General features: G+C 43.2%; 1 protein-coding gene across 1 annotated transcript; it reads left to right on the top strand.

Moving 5' to 3' along the window:
* The first annotated feature begins 271 nt into the window (after positions 1 to 271).
* On the top strand, positions 272 to 13,316 carry PTGDR (prostaglandin D2 receptor). Its single transcript, XM_026698431.2, has 2 exons — positions 272 to 1,147; positions 12,977 to 13,316. The coding sequence occupies exons 1-2, from the start codon at positions 272 to 274 to the stop codon at positions 13,214 to 13,216; spliced, it is 1,116 nt and encodes a 371-aa protein (XP_026554216.1). The 3' UTR covers positions 13,217 to 13,316.
* Positions 13,317 to 20,035: the final 6,719 nt, after the last annotated feature.

The following is a 20,035-nucleotide window of genomic DNA, read 5'->3' on the forward strand; positions in this document are numbered from 1 at the left end:
CCCCCCCCCCGCCGCATTATAGACTGGCCTTTTTCTGTTAGCCAACGCCTGTCTTGCCCCACCTCCCCGCCCTTCTTCCTCCCCACTCTCGCCCCGTCTGGCGGCGTCGAGCATCTCCTCCTCGTCTTCCCCGCTCCGTTTCCTTCCCTTCCCTTCATAAGTGGGGCTCTATCCGTGGTGCCCACTCCCTCCCACCCACGCCCACCCCCGCGCCCGCCGGCTCTCTACGCGCCCCGCCGCCCTTTGCGGCCAGCCCAGCCGGACCCTCTCCATGGCCGCGGGCAGCTACCGGTGCAACCGGACTCTGAGACTCGAAGCAGGTCAGTCGGTGCTGCCCGGCTCGTTACTCTTCGCGGCGGGGCTGCTGGGCAACGTGTTGGCGTTGGGGCTGCTGTGGCAGCACCACCTGAAGGCGAAGTTGCAGCGCGGCCAGGGGCGCCCGCGGGCGTCCGCCTTCTACCTTCTGGTGAGCACCCTGGCCGCCACCGACCTGCTGGGCAAGTGTTTGCTGAGCCCGATCGTGCTGGCCGCCTATGCTCACAACCGCAGCCTCATCGATCTGTGGCCGCCCGTCGCAACCAGCGAAGTCAGCCTGCCCGGGGAGGAAGCGATCCGCTCCCCTGGCAGGCTGTGTCAGCTGTTCGCTTTCCTCATGGCTTTCTTCGGCTTGGCGTCCACCATGCTGCTGCTGGCCATGGCCCTGGAGTGCTGGCTCTCGCTCGGCCAGCCTTACTTCTACGAACGCCACACCAGCCGGCGTTGGGGCGGGTTGCTCACCGGCGCGGCGGCCGTCCTCTGCGCTCTCTTCTGCGCCCTGCCGCTCCTGGGCTTCGGCAGCAACGTCCAGTACTGTCCGGGCACGTGGTGCTTCGTTCGCATGGCCGGCGACGGACGGCTCTATTCGGTGCTCTACGCTACCCTGCTGGGCTTGCTGGTGCTGGCCGTCGGCCTGTGCAACCTGGGCAGCATGAGGAGCCTCTATCGGATGGCGCGTCGCCAGCCCCCGCGCAGGGCCCACCTGATTGACCTGCGGGGCGCAACCGCGCCTTCCAGGACCCCGTCCTCCGGCCGCACCGAGGAGCTGGGCCAGTTGGTCCTGCTGGCGCTCATGACCGCCCTTTTCACCGTCTGCTCCCTGCCGTTGATCGTAAGTAACTCTTAGGGAGGGGGTTGGGGGGTGTTGAGAATTAATGGGAGAGGGCGGACGGGAAGGAGAACTGTTCCCGGTTCGGCTTCGGCGCCCTCTGCGCGCGGCATAAATGCGCCCACCGAACGCCTGATGGGTGCCGTCGATGCCTTTTTTACACCCCCCCCCGCCCCCCGGAATGCGGTTTAACTACCCGGCGGGGGGGAGGTGGAATACGAGGGAAGATGAAAGTGCTCGCTTTGCTTTCGGAATTGCTTGTTTTGGATCTCGCTCTTTCCACGCGGGGCTGGGAAAGGCTGCTCGAAATCTTGGGGAATCTGTTTGCAGTTTCTGCCAGTAGTGCAGTCGATGAACCTGCCTCTGCGGGGGAGGGGAGGGGGCAGTGACGCCCCTTACTGTTTTGTGAGGGTGGGGTGGTTGGGCTGGTTCGGGACACCTGGCTGGGTTGTGGTGCAAGATTGTGTTTCCCTACCTCAGAGGTCTCCAAAGTTGGCAACCTTGCTGGGTGGAGAATTGTGGGAGTTGAAGTCCACAAGTCTTAAAGTTGCCAAGTTTGGGGACCCCTGCCCTTCCTAGACGGGCAAATCTGCCTTTGAGTCCGGATGTATTGTCCTGCAAAGTTGGTCAAATTATTTTTGACCACTGGAGGCACAGTATCCCACACACAAAAATTATTATTATTTTGTTTTGTCAAGCGATTATAAGATAACAGGTATAAGTATAAACATAGTTATGAACACATGAAATGGATACATATAAGAAAAATAAAAAGAAACAACAGGACAGGGACGGTAGGCACGTTGGTGCGCTTATGCACACTTAGGTACAGACGTGCTTATGTACAGACCTCTTAGGAAAGGGGTGCGGTGAATAGTAGACAGTTTAAGGTTAAAGTTTTGGGGGTTTGGGGAAGAAACCACGGAGTCAGGTAGAGTATTCCAGACATTGAACATCGAACATTGCACTTCTCTAGAAGTAAAAATACAGCATTTTCACCAAAACACAAAATCAGCTGCTTGGGACAGCCCCAGCTACCTAATATTGCTGTGTAAAGCAATATGTTTTCCCTGTGCAGCAATTTTAGAGTGAATTGTTTAGCTCTAATCTTGTCTTATCTTGTCTGAACCATTTGTGCACTTTTTTTTCCTTCCTTACCAAAATGTAATAATCAGAATTATCAAAAAAGAAAGTCCACATCACGCAGGATGGCGACTAGCAGATAACAGATAATCAGAGTTGGAAGGGACATTGTAGGTCATCTGCAATCTTAACAGGATGGATTCATTTTTAAAAAAGAGCCAAGAAGAGGTTATCTGCCTTTTTCTCAGAGGCAGAATTTTGAATGAGATTAAGTCTGGTTTTTTTTCCCTTTAACATGGAGGTGGTAAAAAATAGATCAGTCTCATCCATCCTCCTTGTAAAAGTGGGGAAAAGGCCCACTTCCTTTCTTTTTATAAAAATTTGGCTTTTGTTTCATCCATAGATTTAACCACAGGGAGAAATTGTTGGAGAAATGTCCAGGGTTGTTTTTTTTCATTGTGTTCATTCACCTGTAGTCCATTTCTGATTCCAGATGCTTCTAGATTTTATGGTGATTTTAGAAATTAGATGTGTAATCTAGACATTTATATTACAGTCCAATAAAGTGGAATGGAATAATGTTATAATGTAGATTTGAACTTGTAAACTGCATTTTGGTTCCAATGTTACGACTTGATCAGAAACTTTTTTTAATGTTATTAAATACATAACATATATCAACAATCATATATAATTATTCTGTATTATTTGAATTGTTTTATGTTTTTATGATGGATGCCACCCAAAGTAACTGGTTGTGATGAGCAACTATAGAAAATTATCACTAAAACCTAATATATAATTTATATTCAAAGTGAAACGTTAAATTTAGGATTCAGATTTTTAACCTGCAGCTGAATTGCAAATCTGCACAAATTTTAGCTCCTGAGCACGATTCCCATCCAGTTATTTTCCCTTCTAGGAAGGTTTCTCATTCTGAAGGGGTGAAGATTTCTATTCTCCAGGAGCAGAGAATTACTAGGAATGATGAAGGAAACTGATTTAAATTACTTTAAGTGTTTTCTTCTTAGCAATGTCCTAGACCTGTTCGTGATGGGTGCGTGCATTTTAACTCACATTGAATCCTCTAAGATTTAGTGTGATTTAAGTTGCCAAATATCCAAACTATGCATTTTTAAGCCCCAGTAATGATAGAATTGTTCATCTGCATTCAGCCTGCTATGTCTCTAAAAGTCAGCAGTTATGAATTGATTAATTCCTGGAATTAGTCTGTTGAGTAAGAATTGTGAGTGATGGTGTATTTAAAGACTTGTTTTGGCTACTTATACATGCACAAAAACAGTCTAGAAATGCTTTGCATACCGTAAGCAATCAGGCCTAAAGAATAACCTTTTTAAAAAAAATCTGAGACAGGACAGATATCAGATTACTTGTCCAGACAGTTTCCAGGAGTCCATACTGATTCAAAGACATAAAAATAAAATGACCCATTTGACTAGAGGGACTAGCGGAAGAGGGTCAGTAGGGGCTGCAGTAGCATCGTGGGGCAGCCCAGAAAGTGGAGCTGGCAGTGCAGAAAAGCACACCTGAAGAGGAGCAATGCTGTCAATCCCTGGGCTTTCACTTTCCTGGTCACTTTCCTGGCTGTAACCAGAATAACAGAGTTGGGAGGGATGTTGGAGGTCTTCTAGTCCAACCCCCTACTGAAGTAGCAATAGCAGTAGCACTTAGACTTATATACTGCTTTACAGCCCTCTCTAAGCAGTTTACAGGAGTCAGCATATTGCCCCCAACAATCTGGGTGCTCATTTTACCAACCTTGGAAGGACAGAAGACTGAGTCAACCTTGACTCAGGTAGGAAAACCTGAGTAGGAAAATCTTTACTATTTCAGACAAATGGTTGTCCAATCTCTTCTTAAAAACCTGCAGTCTTGGAGCAGCCAAAACTTCTGAAGGCAAGCCGTTTTCATGGATTAATTGTTCTAATTCTCAGGGGATTTCTCCTTAGGTATAGGTTGCTTCTCTCCTTGATTAGTTTCCACCCATTACTTTTTATCCAGCCTTCAGGTGTTTTGGAGAATAGCTTGACTCCCTCTTCTTTGTGGCAACCCCACAAATTTTGGAACAAGCCAGCACCTTGGATACGAGGCCGGTGCTGAGAGTAGGAACACAACAAGCCTTTTTACTGTAACGCATTAAAAAATGGTGTCTGGGAAATTGTTTTCTGGCTATGTATTTGCCTCCTGTTTCAAGGATGGGAGAACACATTAACAAGACTGTGAGGCCAATTGACCTTTAGAGGCATAAGTGTCCCCAATAGGCAGATTCCATGAAATTGCTCTGGCTGAGCCTTTCTTTCGAGATTTTATTTATTTCATACAATCCCTTTACTTAATCTCCTTGCAATGATTCAATAAATCAGTTATATCTTGGGCAAAAAAGCAAAAGTCCATTGGCTTTTCCACTATGAACTTACAAAAGAAAAAAAAACCACTGGAAAATCCATTGGATTTGGTGGGAAGGGGAAAGTGCAGAAAAAAATGAAATGACAAAGGCAAGAAATATGGTGATAATACATCTAGGTACTTAACAATATCACAGCCACCATCCAAGCAATTTCTAGCACAGTTGGCGTTCTATCCACCCACTCAAGGAAATTGATTTATTGTGAAGGGGACCATCCAGCATGCTAATTCAGAATTTATTTATTTATTGCTTTAGTTATTTGTTCAATTTCTATGGCTGCCCATCTCAGTCTCAATGCCAAATCAATCATTTTGAAGTATAAAGAATGGTCATCGCTTAGCATATTGTGTGGACTCAATCAATTGTAGCCTATTCAACAAACCATGGTTAAACAAGCCATAGCTTAGAATAGCATCTCAGCCAGTGTTTTAGTCAACCCTTGTCTTTGCTTTGATTGACAGTCACAATACTTCAGGAAAAGGGATCTTTTCCAGCTAGAGACTAAACTAGTGATCTTTAGTATATCTGCCAAATGGTTACCTATGAAGTCTAGAATTTCTTTGTAACCCTAACCCTAATGGGGAACCTATGGCACGTGTGCACAGAGCCATTTGTGCCAGCATGCAAGCCGCAGGCAAACTTACCTCACTGCACATGCACGTGCCTCATAGCTCCTGTAATACCAGAAGTGACAAAACGGGCCTATTCAGCCTGCAGAGGCTTTTTTCAAGCCTCTGGGAGGACGAAAAAGGCCTCAAACCAGCTGAAAATCAGCTGTGAGGCGGAATGCAGGTAAGGGGGGCAGTGTGGGGCACGGTTAGCCACCACTGCCCTATACCATTTCAGACAAATGGTTGTCCAATCTCTTTTTAAGAGTTTGGAAAACCACACAGCCTTCTTGCCCTGGCATAAGCCATTACCTGTTTCCTTTAGATACAACTTCATCTCATTGTCCACCTGCTGATAAGGAGGCCTGAGGACAGGGGTAGGCGTCAAAAATTTTAGCAAAAGGGTCTCCGCCTGGGTGCTGGGTAGGTGTGGCCATGGTGGGTGTGGCCTAGTCAGCCTCCTGCACCACAGCGGTGGGGGACATTTTTGCCCTCCCCGGGGTCCGGAGACTTTCCTCAAGCCTCCCAGAGCGTGAAAATGGCCTCCCCAGGTTCTGGAGGCTCTCTGTAAGCTGGAAACAGGTGCATTTCTGGCCTTCCCAAACTTCCGGGAGGCCCATTTCTCACCTTCCCTGAGCCTCCGCACGTGCCCTGCGCTTACCTGCATCCAAATCAGGCCGTGTGGGGACTCCTGAGAGGGGCAGATGGGGTGGGTGGGGCCATCCAGGAGTGGGATTTGGGGGTTCTCCGAATTGCACAGAATCTTAGCTAGGGGCTCTCCCAAACCCCTGCGAACCCCCAGCAGCCCACCCCTGCTTGAGGATATCTTTGGGTGCTCTCGAATAAAGGCATCCATTAAAACAAATTGATGCAAGAAGGTATTTTAACAGCTTGGGAAAATAAATGGTTTATTTACCCAGTGCCAAAAGTAGGTGTGAGATCATCCTCCTTGGGAGGTGTTCATCAGCAAGGATTACCATGGGTGAGGCCTTTTCTTTTAGCATCATTCTTCCTATTGTAGATGATAGCAATTGCCAAAGGCAAACATGGGCAGATTTGAATATTTCTATGTTCACTTGAAAATGGGGACCCCCAACTCATCGCATGCAACCTTTTCTGATCCCACTTCTGACCATTTTGGACGAGCTGCTCTTTGTTTAGACTTCAGTATCAAAAGTTATAGAAAAGGAGACCTGCGTTAAAAGAAAACAGGAGGAGAAAGAGAGAAATGAGGGTTGAGGGTGGCAATATCCATCATCATTGGTTCTGGCCACCATTGTATGTTGTACGATAAACCAAACTGAAACCATCTGCTAAAACCAATCCAAAGAAAGCTCTTAACTGTAGTGTCTACTTTGGATTTCACTTGGGAGGGCAAAAACTCCCATTAGGCAGGTGAGTTCATGGCTGCAGGTGAGTTCCACCATCCTGCAGTTTGATACACTTGATGGATTTCTTTTTTGAATGGCTCATCAAAGCCCCAGAATACAAAATCTTGCAGACTACATTCATATAGATTGATTTTTTCCCCTCTTTTGTATGGGTCATTTTGTTTGTTGTCAAGAAGGCTAAATGGTTTCTTTTGTAAACTCTGCAATCCCCCCTCTACTAAATCAACATATTATAGATTCTGGCCCAGTGTGGCAGTAGAGTTCAGGAACTTAAAAGTATCGTGCATGAAAATAAAATACCTCAGTGCAGAAGGTCCACATACAGTGGCTCAGCGTATAATTGCTGAGAACGTCTAAAGAGATTGCATACAAGCAACACCTCCATGCACATAGAAAACTATCATTAGAGAAAGATCGTGCTGGTTTTCTACATGCTGGGAGGTTTTGCTTTGTGGAACATTGTGTCAGGCCAGCTCTAATCTAGATCCCACATCTGGATTCTGTCACATTCTCATCCTGGACATCACAATCAGTTTCAAATTTCCTTGCATTCCACAGGGAAATGCACCTACTTTTAATAATATTCTAGGTGCTAAAAATAGAAATTATTGTAGAGTATGAGAATTACAAAAAGAAACATCTGCAAACCAGAGGATGTATGTGTTATCTTTTTATCTGCTTTCTTCGTATAGCAGCCAATTTATGGAAAGCAAGGCAGTAATTTTCTTTAGACTATCTGTAAATCAAAAGCAATTCTGGAAGGTTTTAACAGGGTAAAAATGTACATTGTTGTTTTTGTCAGTATGATGAAAACCTGCTGAGAATCACACTCCTAGGGGACATTCCTTGCCCTTTTAAGGTGACAATAAAAGCATGTAGTCAGTAGGGTTGATGGGTATGCAAACAGAAGATTTTCTCAAGGGAGTCATGTTCAAGAATGGCAAGTGATTGGGGTGTTGGAATGAATTGTTCAGACCTTGGGGTCCTTCAATGGCTTACAAGCCCAACTTACTGTAGAACGTCTGCCCTTTCCAGAAAGATGAGAGCATCGGTGATGCAGGAAGTAAGGCAGTGAAGTAACCATCCCTAAATATATGCCCTACAGATACGTTAGGATTGCAAACTCAATTATGATTGAAAATTCATAGAATTTCAAAACATCACACCGTGCCCACCTACCCCATCCCTCTAGTCACGTGATCACAATGTGGGTGTTTGGCAACTTGTTTGCACTGAACAACCGGTTGCCAAGTGTCCCATAATCATGTGATCACCATTTGCATTCTTCTCTGCTGTGGCTTCCCCAGAAAGTCAGTGGGGAAGCCAACAGGAAGATTGCAAGCTGCTGCCCCTTGCTGAGAGGACTCCTTCTTGTCTCTAGAGACTGGATGAAAGAGCTGCCTGCTGAAGCTGAACTCCTTCAGTGGGGTAGAGAAGCTGCCTACTAGGGCAGTTCCCTTCCATGCATGGAGGGAAGCCTAACATCTCTGGTGTGTGTAGAAACATAGCTCAGATCCCAAGGATCGAAGCTCAATTCTCCCAACCCGCTGCAGCTCCATTCCCACAGCCAGGGATGAGATTCTACTGGTTCGGACTGGTTCTATAGAACCGGTTGTTATGATTCTGCGCAGTTCGGAGAACCAGCAAATCGGCCCCTGGCCCACCCCTCTCCACTCACCCCTCCACCCAGTCAGTCTTTATCACGCATGCACAATATCACGCGCATGCCTGACATCGCTGACTGCGTTCTTCCCTGCCCAGTCGCTCCTTAAGATATTTCTTTTTTTCCCCTCCCAACGATCAGCTGTTCCTATGATCAGCCGTGTCGGGATTCCCCTGGCTATCTTACTGCTTCAACCAGGAGGCTTCCCTGAGGCCCAGGAAGGCAAAAATGGAGGGGGGGCATACCTCCACCCCCACCCCGCACTCTACCTTTTTTTTCCTGAGCTCCAGGGAAGCCTTCTTGAAATAAGCCCGCCCCCCAGGAAGCTTCCCTGAGGCCCAGAAGGCCCAAAAATTGGGGGGGGGCTGAAGAAGGAGGAGGAGGAGGAGAAGGAGAAGCTGCCACATCCACATAGTTACATAGCTACGCCCACATAATCGGTTGTTTAAAAAAATGAATCCCACCCCTTCTCGTAGCCTTCCAGAGCAATTCCTTTCCTCACATAGAGGGAAGCCAAAAATTCTTCCTTTAGGATTCAGAAACAGCTCATTTCCCAAAGATCTGAACTCTATTCCTGCTGCCCACTGGATCAGTTCCCTTCCACACATGGAGGGGAACTGACGTACGCTTCTGGGATGCAGAAATGGAGCTGTGATCCTAAAGATCTGACTTCCGTTCTGTCAGAGTATATTCATGAACTGGAATAGAGCATGATAACAAGGTCAGCCAATGAATAGGCATAGCAACTAAATCAGCCAATGAGGACTGTTTGGAAACTGAAACTAGAAGTAAGCTGGGTGTGGCTCTGTATTAAGTCTGTCTCAGCTCTGAGACTTGTCTGCACCTGCTGAATTGAAACTGAAACTGTCCTCTGCTGTTCTCTCACCTGCTTGTGTTTTTGCCTGTAACTCTCTACCACGTTGGAAGAACCTACATTGGTATTGTACATATACTTATGTGTTATATGTATATGAAGAAGTTAATGAATCCTGCTGAGTCAGTCATCTGTGTGTGTTTTCTGGATTTGAGTTTCTGCTGCAACATTTAACACATTCCTGTAGCCTGCTGGAGTAGTTCCCTTTCACACAATTCAGCAGGCATCTCTTTCACTCCATCACTTAACAACCCAGGAAACTGCTAATTGACTGCAAGCCAGGATTGTAGCAGTTGAGTGAAGCATCATGTGAGCGCCTCATTTAACAGCAGTTTCGTTCAACAACTGAGATTCCAGCCCCAATTGTGGCTGTAAGTTGAGTTATCTATCTATATGCCCATGGAATTTGTTCTCCATTGTTCAGTAAAACAGGTGAACTCCAGATGGTGAAATAACCCAGGACTGATGAATTTTACTATCTTGAATGAAAATTATTGATCACTTAACAAAATGCATTTGAACATTTCATATTTTTCTCAGGGGGGGGGGTGAGGTGGGGTGGGGGCAATGCTTCTCCCAGGGTCCTCCCTCTCCAACCCTTTCTGTGGTATAAATAATAAGGATTTGAAACTACTGTAATTCTAAAATGGGATATTAAACAAAATGCACAGAGATGTTGCTAGAGAATTGCCGATTGGGGTTTTTTTTTTAAAGAAAGCTAATAATGTAATTTTACTTTTTACACTAGAGACTCTTTGAGTCAGAGAAATTATGGATCTCATGGGAAACATTCAGGGTAAAATTTGGCCTTTCCCAGTTTGATATTTTCCAGATGTGTTGAGCTAAAAAATCTCATCCTTGCAAAGCTAATACTTCCAGACAGAGAATAGGAATTGTAGCCCAGAGGTTTAAAGCAAAAGTTCACGAACGGGGATTTATAGCCACATTTCAGGTGGGTGAGTGGGATCTATGAACTTAGATGAGAAACAAATCACAACTTTACATTATTATATTATATGTATCTTATTTTTAATGTTTTGATAACTGTTCTTGAGCCTTTGTGACACATATATATTCATGTATTTAGGCACTTAAATGCATCTTCCTAAAAAGTGGTCTCAACAGACTCTCGAGGGAATTCGCGGCACCAAAAGGTTAAGAAACAGATCTAGAAGGTCTATTCTACAAGTGGAATGCTAACATAATAATCTTTTTCTTTGTTTTCCCCCAAGGGGGAGCTTTTAAGACACTGAGACTTAAGAGTTGATAGCTTTTCTATCTCTGCAGAGCAGCCTCCAGCTTTCCAAGGTGTCCTTTCTCCACTCTGAGTCTCCCAGAATTATTGGAATTATAACTCCCAGAAATCCAAACCATACTGACAACAAATATGATAAAAGTTCTTTATTCACTTGCATTTTTAGGATTTCTGAAATGCCCCGCTTCTAGAAAATGCCTTTAAATGCTCTTAAGCAGCCCCAAGCTCGATGCCAGGAAAAATCAATTATATAAACTTATAAATGTTGAATGAATACCTCCTGCCTACATAAATGTGTTTGAAAATAAAATGATAATCTTAATATTTTTTAAGTGATGTACTACTTATAAGAGCAAGGTGCTAGGTGCAACAAGAAATAATTGCTGTAACCTGTATAGTAGAATGTACAGCCTTATTTTCATGGCCTCTTAGAAATGTGCATCTAGTCACGAATTCAGTTCTATCTGAACAAAAATAACATATTTTCTCTGGTCAACCTGTGTGTGTAACAAACAGCATTGCTTTCCTGAATGTCCAGTGCAACCATCTGTGCTGTTTTCGTTGCTCCTGCCCGGGGCTTCTCAAAACCCTGCGACATTAAGATGTGTGGGAGTTCAAATCCGCACATCTTGGAGTTGTCAAGTTTGAGAGATATTGCATTAGACCAGTGGTTCCCAAACTTTTTCAGTCCACCACCCCCTTGGTGCTACAAACTCATCCTCAATGCCCCCCACCCAGAGGCGGGATTCAAATTTCTGGGGTCGTGGCCTAATTTGAGGGTGTGGTTTGCTGGTAACGTGATTGGGTGCTGGTCACGTGACTGGTGGAGTGGCTTGCTGGTCACGTGACTGGGTCGGCGTGGTTTGGTGACTGGCAAACCAAATACAAGTGGTCCTCACTTAATGGCCGGTTGCTTAGCAAGTGTTCTAATTTATGACTGGCCTTCCCAGAACTACTAGACCTGTTTTTGGAGTTTTGACAGCCATGCACACACATATACACATGCTCCTTTCCAACCCTGCTGGAGCAGGTCATTGGACTAGAATCAGCAAAGCATCTCTGATTAGATTCTAGCAGTGAATAAAATCTAATTAGAGAAGCATTGCCAATTCTTGTTTTATTTGTTTTATTTGTATTTCTTTATTTTATGTTGCTGAATTGCATTGACATGTGTGTCCCTTCTTGTGCACAACCCAGAAGCTTTTGTGATTCTTTGCAGCAAAAATTACCAACCTCTGGCTTTGCTCTACTTTTCAAACATGCCGGCACTGCCGCGTTCTTGGTGCCGGCCCTGCAGATCTATCCCATTGATCCCACTGCACTGGAGGGAACTGCCCAAGAAAGTCCAAGCGAAGCGGTCCACCAAATCAATGGGGTGAGCCTGGGAGAGGGAAAGAGAGAGAAAGAAAAGAAAGAGAAAAGGGAAAGAAAGAAAAAGGGACAAAGAAAGGAGGGGATGGAGGGATGAGTGGGGGGAGAGGGAGAGAGAGAGGCCTGATGCATCAGATTGAAATGAGGCCTAGTTCAGAGGCCTCTTTCCACATTGAAACATCTTTGCCAGCATCTTTGCCAGCACATTGAAACATCTTTGGCTTCTATTAATTAAAGGTTTTATGGATGAAACATGGCCAAGACTATCAGAAAGCTCTCAAATTTTATTGAGGCTTTAAACAGGATCCATTGTACCATACCTCCACCCCCCAAATATACTTTTCCCCAATGTATTACAGGTGCCAATTCTGAAGAAGGCAAAACCAAAATGTATTGGTAAATTACAAGGAGAACACACACACACACACACTCCCTTCTAACCCTGCTGGAGCAGGTGATTGGACTAGAATAGATATCTCATTATCTTTCTCCTCCCTCCCTCCTTCTTTATTTCTTTTTCTTTCTGTCCCTTCCTTCCATCCCCCGCATTCTTTGTCCCTTTTTTCTTTCTTTCCCTTTTCTCTTTCTCTTCTTCTCTCTTCCTCTCTCTTTCCCCCTCTCAGGCTTACCCCATTGACTTCATACACCGCTCCATTCAGACTTGCTTGGGCAGGTGCCTCCGGCGCAAGGGGCTCAGTGGGGTGGACCTGCAGGACCTCACCCCAAATGCCGCGGGTGCGGCGGGATGTTTGAAAAGGAAAGCAAAGCCACTCTGGCTTTTTGCTCACTCTGGCTTTGCTCTCCTTTCCCAATGCTGCGTTCGGGGTGAGGCCCCCAGGATCACCCCATTGAGCTCTTTGCACCAGAGCGTGCAAGTCAATGGGGTGATCCTACAGGGCCTCGCCTTGAACGCGACGGTGGGTATTTTTATATATTGCCAATATGTAAGACAGAGCATTCGTTGGTTGAGATTTGAAGTTCCCACTTGTTTGACCATTCTGACACATAGTCAAGGTCTTTTTGAAGTGTTCTTCTCTGAAGTCAATGCTGTGGTTCCTTACAAGATCCCCAGGCATTCCGATGGAGTACTTTTCATTATGCAACATCCCCATCAACTGTAAGCGTCTTACGGTGTCTTTCCATCTCTTACCTCTTACAGATCCGAGCTTACATTGGAGCATTTGCCCCTGATGAAAACGAGGCAGCAGATCTTACAGCCCTCCGTTTTTTCTCTGTCAATTCCATAGTGGATCCCTGGGTCTTCATCATTTTTCGGACATCCATATTTCGCAGTTTGCTCCAGCAGTTTTCTAGGAGGCTGAGTTTGAAGAAGGATCTGCATTCCCAAGATCAGCTCCTAGGAACTTATCAGAGGAAAGAATCCAATGACATACCATAAATGGGCTGGAGCTGGAGATGATGCAACTGGACTTCTTCTTGTGGCACATCGTGGTCTTCAAAGCCAAAGTTTTGCAAGTCAGCATTTATTAAGGTTGAAAAAAGGGACCAAGATGAGACTGTGGTACTGGCTTCATTGGTAGACTCTTGTTCTAGATCTGGTGCTTCTTCAAAAACCCAAGATGCGGTTGTCACAGGACAACCGTAACAATTTACGTGACTCGTGGGATCCATTTGCACAGAAGCATTCAGAAATGTCCAAATATTCTACCAGAGATATTGGGAACTTTGAGCTCCAATTATATTTTCTGCCAACAGATTTTATTTGCATGCTGCAAATCTGTGTTTAAATTATTAAAAATTGAGAAGGAGAAGAGGAATTTTCTCTGCATATGTGAACCCCCAAGCATGGGAGTTGCAATGTACTAATTGACCAACCATGGAATCTCATAACAGACAAGTACAGAATATGGAATAGAAGCCTTCAGGGATATGGACTAGAAAAAGCTGCTGTGCATATTCTTTCTCTTTCTTGTTGCTCTCTATGGTGGATTTGTGACAGGTGTACTATGTGTCCACACAGAGAGCAATTTGCACTTGTTTGTTGTCCCCTCTAAACAGATATTGGAAAGCCTTGAAAAGGAACAATTCAAATGATCAGTGTGTCATTGTAATCTTGAACAAATGTTTAAATTGAGGGTTCTTTAAAACGAATGTTTGAAAAGCCAACATTTTGACCGCTATATTTCCGTTAAATAAAGTTTAAACATCCATTATCTCATGGGTGTGTGTGTGTCAAATTATAGCTTACACTTGAAGCCTAAGAAGAAGCAGATTCATTTTGTTGGTTGCTTATGCAGCTAAATACAATGGGTTGGCTGAATTTTGCAACAGTTACCTTTCCTAGAAAAAGGTTTAAGATTCAAAAAATAATAATTATTTTTTAACTGTGCCCAAAATTTAACAATGTGGTAACTTTGCAAGATGCTTGTTTTTTTAAAAAATTAAAAACTATTTGAAGAGGAAATATGAATTGGTTTTGAATGCAAGTGCATATAGTGATGTCTGTAGTTTTCATAGTTGTAATATACAGCTGTGAGAGATGGACTATCAGAAATGCTGAACAAAGAAAAATTGATGACTTGGAATCATAATAGTGGGCAGAATTTTTCAGAATTTTTGAAAATGCCTGTGAATGGCAGAAGAACAGATTGTTGAAGACTAATTGAAACAACACCAGAATGCTAACTAGAAACACGAATAAGAAAGATCAAATTTCAATATTTTGGACTTGTAATAAAAAGGCAAGAAATGCTAGAAAAGTCTCTGGCACATGGAAAAAGCTAAAGCAGAAAACAGGTAGTTAGCTATTAATAATGACACAGGTGGAAGACTATAAAAAAGTGGTTATTGACAGGCATTCTGGAAAAATGATGCCTAGATTGTTCACCAAGAGTTAAAAGCAATTGAATGAACAACAGCATCCAGGCCATCAAATGTTCTGAAGCTTAGTCAGAAGATGAGCTGATTCAACAGCAGAAAAAAAAAATACACTGAATATTTTGATATATGCATGTGTTCCTTTGAATTTTGGTTGTCTTTCTGATTGCCCCACCTCAGAGTTGGATATATTAGAGCTAAAGGAAGGGCAGCCAAAGCGTAATATCTTTGTCTAAAGAACAGTAACAAGGGCTGTGGCTCTCTAATAAACAACTTCCTCTTATTAGAAAGTCACAGAGTTTTGGACTGCAATTCTCTCAGCCTCTTAGACCTGGGATTGCCGCTGTTTTCCTGAGCTCTAATTGGGATTCCATTTAAAGTTCCGTTTGGCATATGGATTGGCTTTTGTCCTCTACAGAGTGCTCTGGAATTCTTTGCTTTCAAATCCTAAGTACTGCAAGGCCTAGTTTCCATTGTTTTTTTAAAAATAATAATAAGGGAGCAAGATTGTTTTCCCTCGAATTAGAGCTGATCTGCCTTAAATAGCGATTCCCAGACATTTAGCCAGTGGAGGTAGAGAAATGCTGGCACAGTGGCCAATCTTTTCTAGAGGTTGCTGTTAACCAGTTCTTCTGGTGCAATTCCAAAAGTTCTGTTTCTGTATACCACAGCAGTGAAAGGTTAAGATGCTGGAATATTAAGAATCACTGTGGATTATATTCTTCTCCTTTGTCCCATTCCTCAAGTATCTTTTCTCCTTCCCTCAATTGCCATCAACAGTGTATCCAAAGTTAAAATTATACTATAAATGTACTGTATTGAAATGGTTCAAATCTGACAAATCTGAAACTTCACATGAAAGCCTATAAGAATTTGGCCCTGTTGCACCAACTCAAGATCAAGATCTCAAGATGAAATCATCAAAATCTTGGCATATATCTGCTGAACTCATGAAATGTGGGATGGTGTGAACCTAAACACCTGACATGTTTGCAGTTTCTTCACTTATTCATTCTCTTCCATAGGTTGCCCAAAGTAGGAATGCTGTGTGAAGATGGGCACAAAAATAGAGAAAAATGAAGAAAAATCACTTGCCTCTTTTTCTTTCTGACTGCCGCGAATTGCCAGAATTTGGGCTGCACAGACGATCATCATCTCCTATTGCTCTGCTGGGCCCAATCCCATTTACCATAACAAAAATTTAATTCCAGGTAGACATATAAAAGATTGCATTGGACAAGGTCAAAGAGATTGCAGAATTATTCCCTTTCAGCCTGCCATAACTGTTACAACACATGGATTCTGACTTGATACAAACAGAAAACCTATGATTTTTCACACAATCCATTACTGTGATTTTTAAAAAAGGATTAAGACACATACAAAGCTTACATTGATACCTCTGGATTTCCTGGGCACACCTGTCTGGACATTGTTGACTGAATGCTATATTAACCTTTAATGGCTTATTATTTTTTTCTCCATTCTCAATACTCTTATCATTGCCTGATTGGCCCTGAGCAATAAAACAGTTATGTTCAGCTTTTGATATTTCTGCAGCTTAGATATTATGGAAATATTCTCTGGGGAAAAAGAGGGGGAAATCAACAATGTCTAGTTTTTAGCTATTTTCATGGTACATGTAAACTAGAATACAGGTATATTCCAGAATTCTGCTAAATGTTTGTTTCTAGGAAATATATGCATGCACTTTTAATACTTCCAGTCATCTGAAAAGACAGATTTGTGATGTTCTGTAATTGATACTTTATTACTCTGCATCCACAATTTAATAAGATGAGCCAATGACTTAGCTTCTTTAACCATTATTCATTCAATTGATTCTGGGGATAGAGTGAGCTGGAAATCAAAACAGGATGATTTAGCAGAATGTGACCCTAACCAGAGAATTGTGCAAGTTTAGATATTTAATATTTAGCCTCTTGTAACACAAATACCTAAGAGTACTCCAGAGTTTTGCTAAATGTCTAATAATAAAAAATGCATCTTGCTGCTAACTTATCAGAGGCAACTCAAATGCTTAAGCATGTGAAATGTTCCAGGATTTGATTCAGCAGTTGCACATATCTAGATGACAACTAGATGGCAGTCAGGAGTTAGAAAACCCTAACTAATAATTATCCGGCCGGCTGATAGTTTCAAGGTGCAGAGGGGAAATATCTGTTGATCAAGAGTACAATAAAAATGAAAAAAAAAAAACCCATAATACATGGAATTATAAGGCTGTTGGGCTTGCCATTTGGAAAAGACTTTTCACATGGATGATGATATTGGTCAGGGCTGAAATTTCAGCTGATAGAACCACAAATCCTGGCCCTTAAAATAGTAGAGTATTGCACATTAAAACTCTATGAATAGTAGTGCAGCAGAGACCTGCTCCAAGTGCAATAAAGATGCTCTTGGGGACAAACAAGATATAGGGCAGCATGAATTCCTGTGTCTCTGTGAGAAACGGGGCAAAGCAGCTGTGTGGATATAAACTTTATTATAGTTTAATGCACTGAGCTAAGTGCATTAAGGCAGTTATATTGAGCTGACTGTTGAGTAGTAGTGAGTAGCTTTATTCTACTAGTGCATGGGTGTCAAACTCACCACATCACATTGCCGTTTTGTGATGTTTCGTGACATTTCTCCATTTGCAGAGCTGGGGTGGGCATGGCCTGTGTGTGACACATCCAGCTCATGGGCTGCCAGTTTGACACCCCTGTACAAGTGCAAGAGTCACATGGGGAGCCTAAAAGAAGGACTGGAGGCTCATTTTCCTGTTTACCTTTTCAAACAATATTATATCATGCTAGAGGAAAAGTGTGTGTGTGTGTGTGTGTGTGTAATTACATTTAATTAAGAGGTGAAAAATAGGTATATCATTCTTCTGATTATGGTGTGATATGGTAATTGAATGAAAAGTGCTTTCAGTGTTATAAATTATCAAAATGTGGCAGTAGTAATGCTTTAGAAGTTTGTATGTTTTCTTTAGCTTTAGCTAGTTCTTTCAGTTGATCTGAAGTTGTTATTGGAAAAGATTGGGTTGCCATGGTTTGCAACGGAAGCCTGCAGTCTGTCATCAGCATACTTTAAGCAGCGCACTATGATTGAAATTTTGATTGCTGAAAGAGTCCCTCCAATTGAAATTCATCCCTGAGTGCAGAATGTTTGTCCTGATTGACGTGTTGATATGAAATGATACGTACTGCTCTACTTATATAGATGGTGAATCCAGAATGATCAATGAGCTTCATATAAGAAAAGCTGATGAATTGATAAAAGGCAATCACTCAATGTGAAAATAATGGCAACCTTGGCATTTCACAGAAACATGTGGAACACATTGTTGATGCTTGTCGAAATCAAAAGGTTTGTGCAGGATGGGTCCTTAAAAATTGAAATTTGCAAGCAGTTGTCATGCTGTTAGGCACAAGGAACTAAGAACAACGGATGGAATTGCTCAGAGCAGTTTCTTGACTGCTGTTCGCCCATAGACAGGAATCCTGACAGACTGAATCACGCCCTGAATAAGTATGGGATAAATCCTGTGAAAATTTAAGGATGATCCCTTCTGGGCCTCTTTCGGCAAACTAAGGACTCAAGACTCACCTGTCTCTTAGCTCCTTGGGAAGGAACCCATCTCTCCTACATCTCAGCAACAGATTCTGCCACATACTCTATGAGAATAAAGAATTTCTTCACAGCAGAATTATGATAGCCAACAAAACCGGGACTCATCACGAAGAAATCACAAAATCCATGGAATATCATCAGAAAGCTTCGCCTGTAGGAAAAAAATTCAGACAATGGAAGAGAAACAAAAGGTTATAATTGGGGGGAGGGAGGAGATGGTTTTATTCACATAGAGGGTGTGATGACCCGGGGTATGGCACAAAGGCAACACAGTCACATAAGTAAGAAGAGTCCCTTTAATACCTCCAACTTTGCCCCCAATATTCAGGTTACCTTCAGCTGGAGAAAAAAACTCTCCCAAGAACAGTCTTTAAGTGGAGGAAATTCAGTCCGAAAACAAAATTCATGCAAACTGTAAATAAAAATTCACACAAACCACGCTGCAGCAATTAACTGGACAGGGCAGGATAAGGAATTGCAGACTTGAAAGGCCAACAAAACACAGTTGGGAAGATGCCAGGAACCTAGATGCACCTCAATAATAACTGATAACTCACGATTTGCTGCAAACAGCTTGCTCTGCGCAGCTTTCCTTTTTAAACACTGTTCCCAGCTGCAGCTAATGAAGGGAATCAGGGCCCTTTCCTCCCTTGTAAGCCATGCAACTCACGTTGCTGCCTTCTCCGTTCCTCCCTGCATGCCCTAGGATGAAGAGGAGGTGGGCTTGGGTGTCTCTCTCCCTTGCTCTACCTCTTCCCTGCTCTGCCCAGCCAGACTGTGCCCTTCCCCAGTTTCTTCCATAGCCAACAGAGCCACACTCCCACTCACTGTCAGCTGTTTGGCCTCCCCCTCTGAATCCGATTCTGACAGAGGTTTTTTTTTTAAACTTGGAACTACTATCAACAAAGAACACTACACTGCAACACTCAAAACTTTGAAACTATGATTATATAAAGTTTGGAAGTTTAAAAGGAATTTGTGCTGCAGCATATAAACCTCACACTTCATAAGTCACTCAAGAGGCAATTGGAAAATTGTATCTGCATTACCCATCCACCAAATAGTCTGAACCTGGCACCTTGTAACTTCTTCCTTGTCCCTTTTTTTTAAAACCACCTTTATGGGCATCTACTTTACTCAAATGTGTCAAGATCTGATGGAAGATACAAAGTGTGGAATTTTTTCATGATGGCTTTAAGGAGGTTGTCTGTCAATGGCAGAAATGTGTAGCAAATTTGATTGTGATGCTCTCTGAGCTTGGTTGTTTTCTTGCAGACATTTCATTACCCAACTAGGTAGAATCTTCAGTGATAGAAGGAAATGGCATAAATACTGAATATATGAAGAGAGAGAAAAATCAATGAAATAATTATTTTCCTGATTCATTTATTACAATATTCATATTTAAGCTAAAGTTATGGATGTGAAAATTAAAGGGAGGAAATTAGTTATGAAATTGTATAATAAAGAAAGCAACTTCAAAAAATTAATCCAAGATTCTTGATTCTTGCTCAAGAATCATCAAAACCTGGGACTTCTGGTTTGAGCTTCTTCGGCGACAGACCGAAACCTCATATCTGTGAGGCTTCGATCCGTGCTCGCCTCTGGAGTGCCCCGAGCCAGCTGGTTTCAGGGCTAAGCCACCCTGTAGAGGTGGTAAGAAGGGGAAGACTGCCTGCAGGGTTGAGGAGAGCCACATCTCTCCTCCCCAGCTGGCCATTACTCCCTTTCCCAAAGGCGG

The sequence above is a fragment of the Pseudonaja textilis genome, chromosome 1 (assembly GCF_049901715.1).
Source record: "Pseudonaja textilis isolate UNSWEBS1 chromosome 1, rPseTex1.2, whole genome shotgun sequence".
Classification (NCBI taxonomy): Eukaryota; Metazoa; Chordata; class Lepidosauria; order Squamata; family Elapidae; genus Pseudonaja; species Pseudonaja textilis.

What these genes read in the sequence shown, in the direction of transcription:
- PTGDR (XM_026698431.2), top strand. Translation starts at nt 272, where the DNA reads ATGGCCGCGGGCAGCTACCGGTGCAACCGGACTCTGAGACTCGAAGCA. An exon ending in TCTGCTCCCTGCCGTTGATC is followed by an intron (nt 1,148 to 12,976) that starts GTAAGTAACTCT and finishes TACCTCTTACAG; the next exon opens with ATCCGAGCTTACATTGGAGC.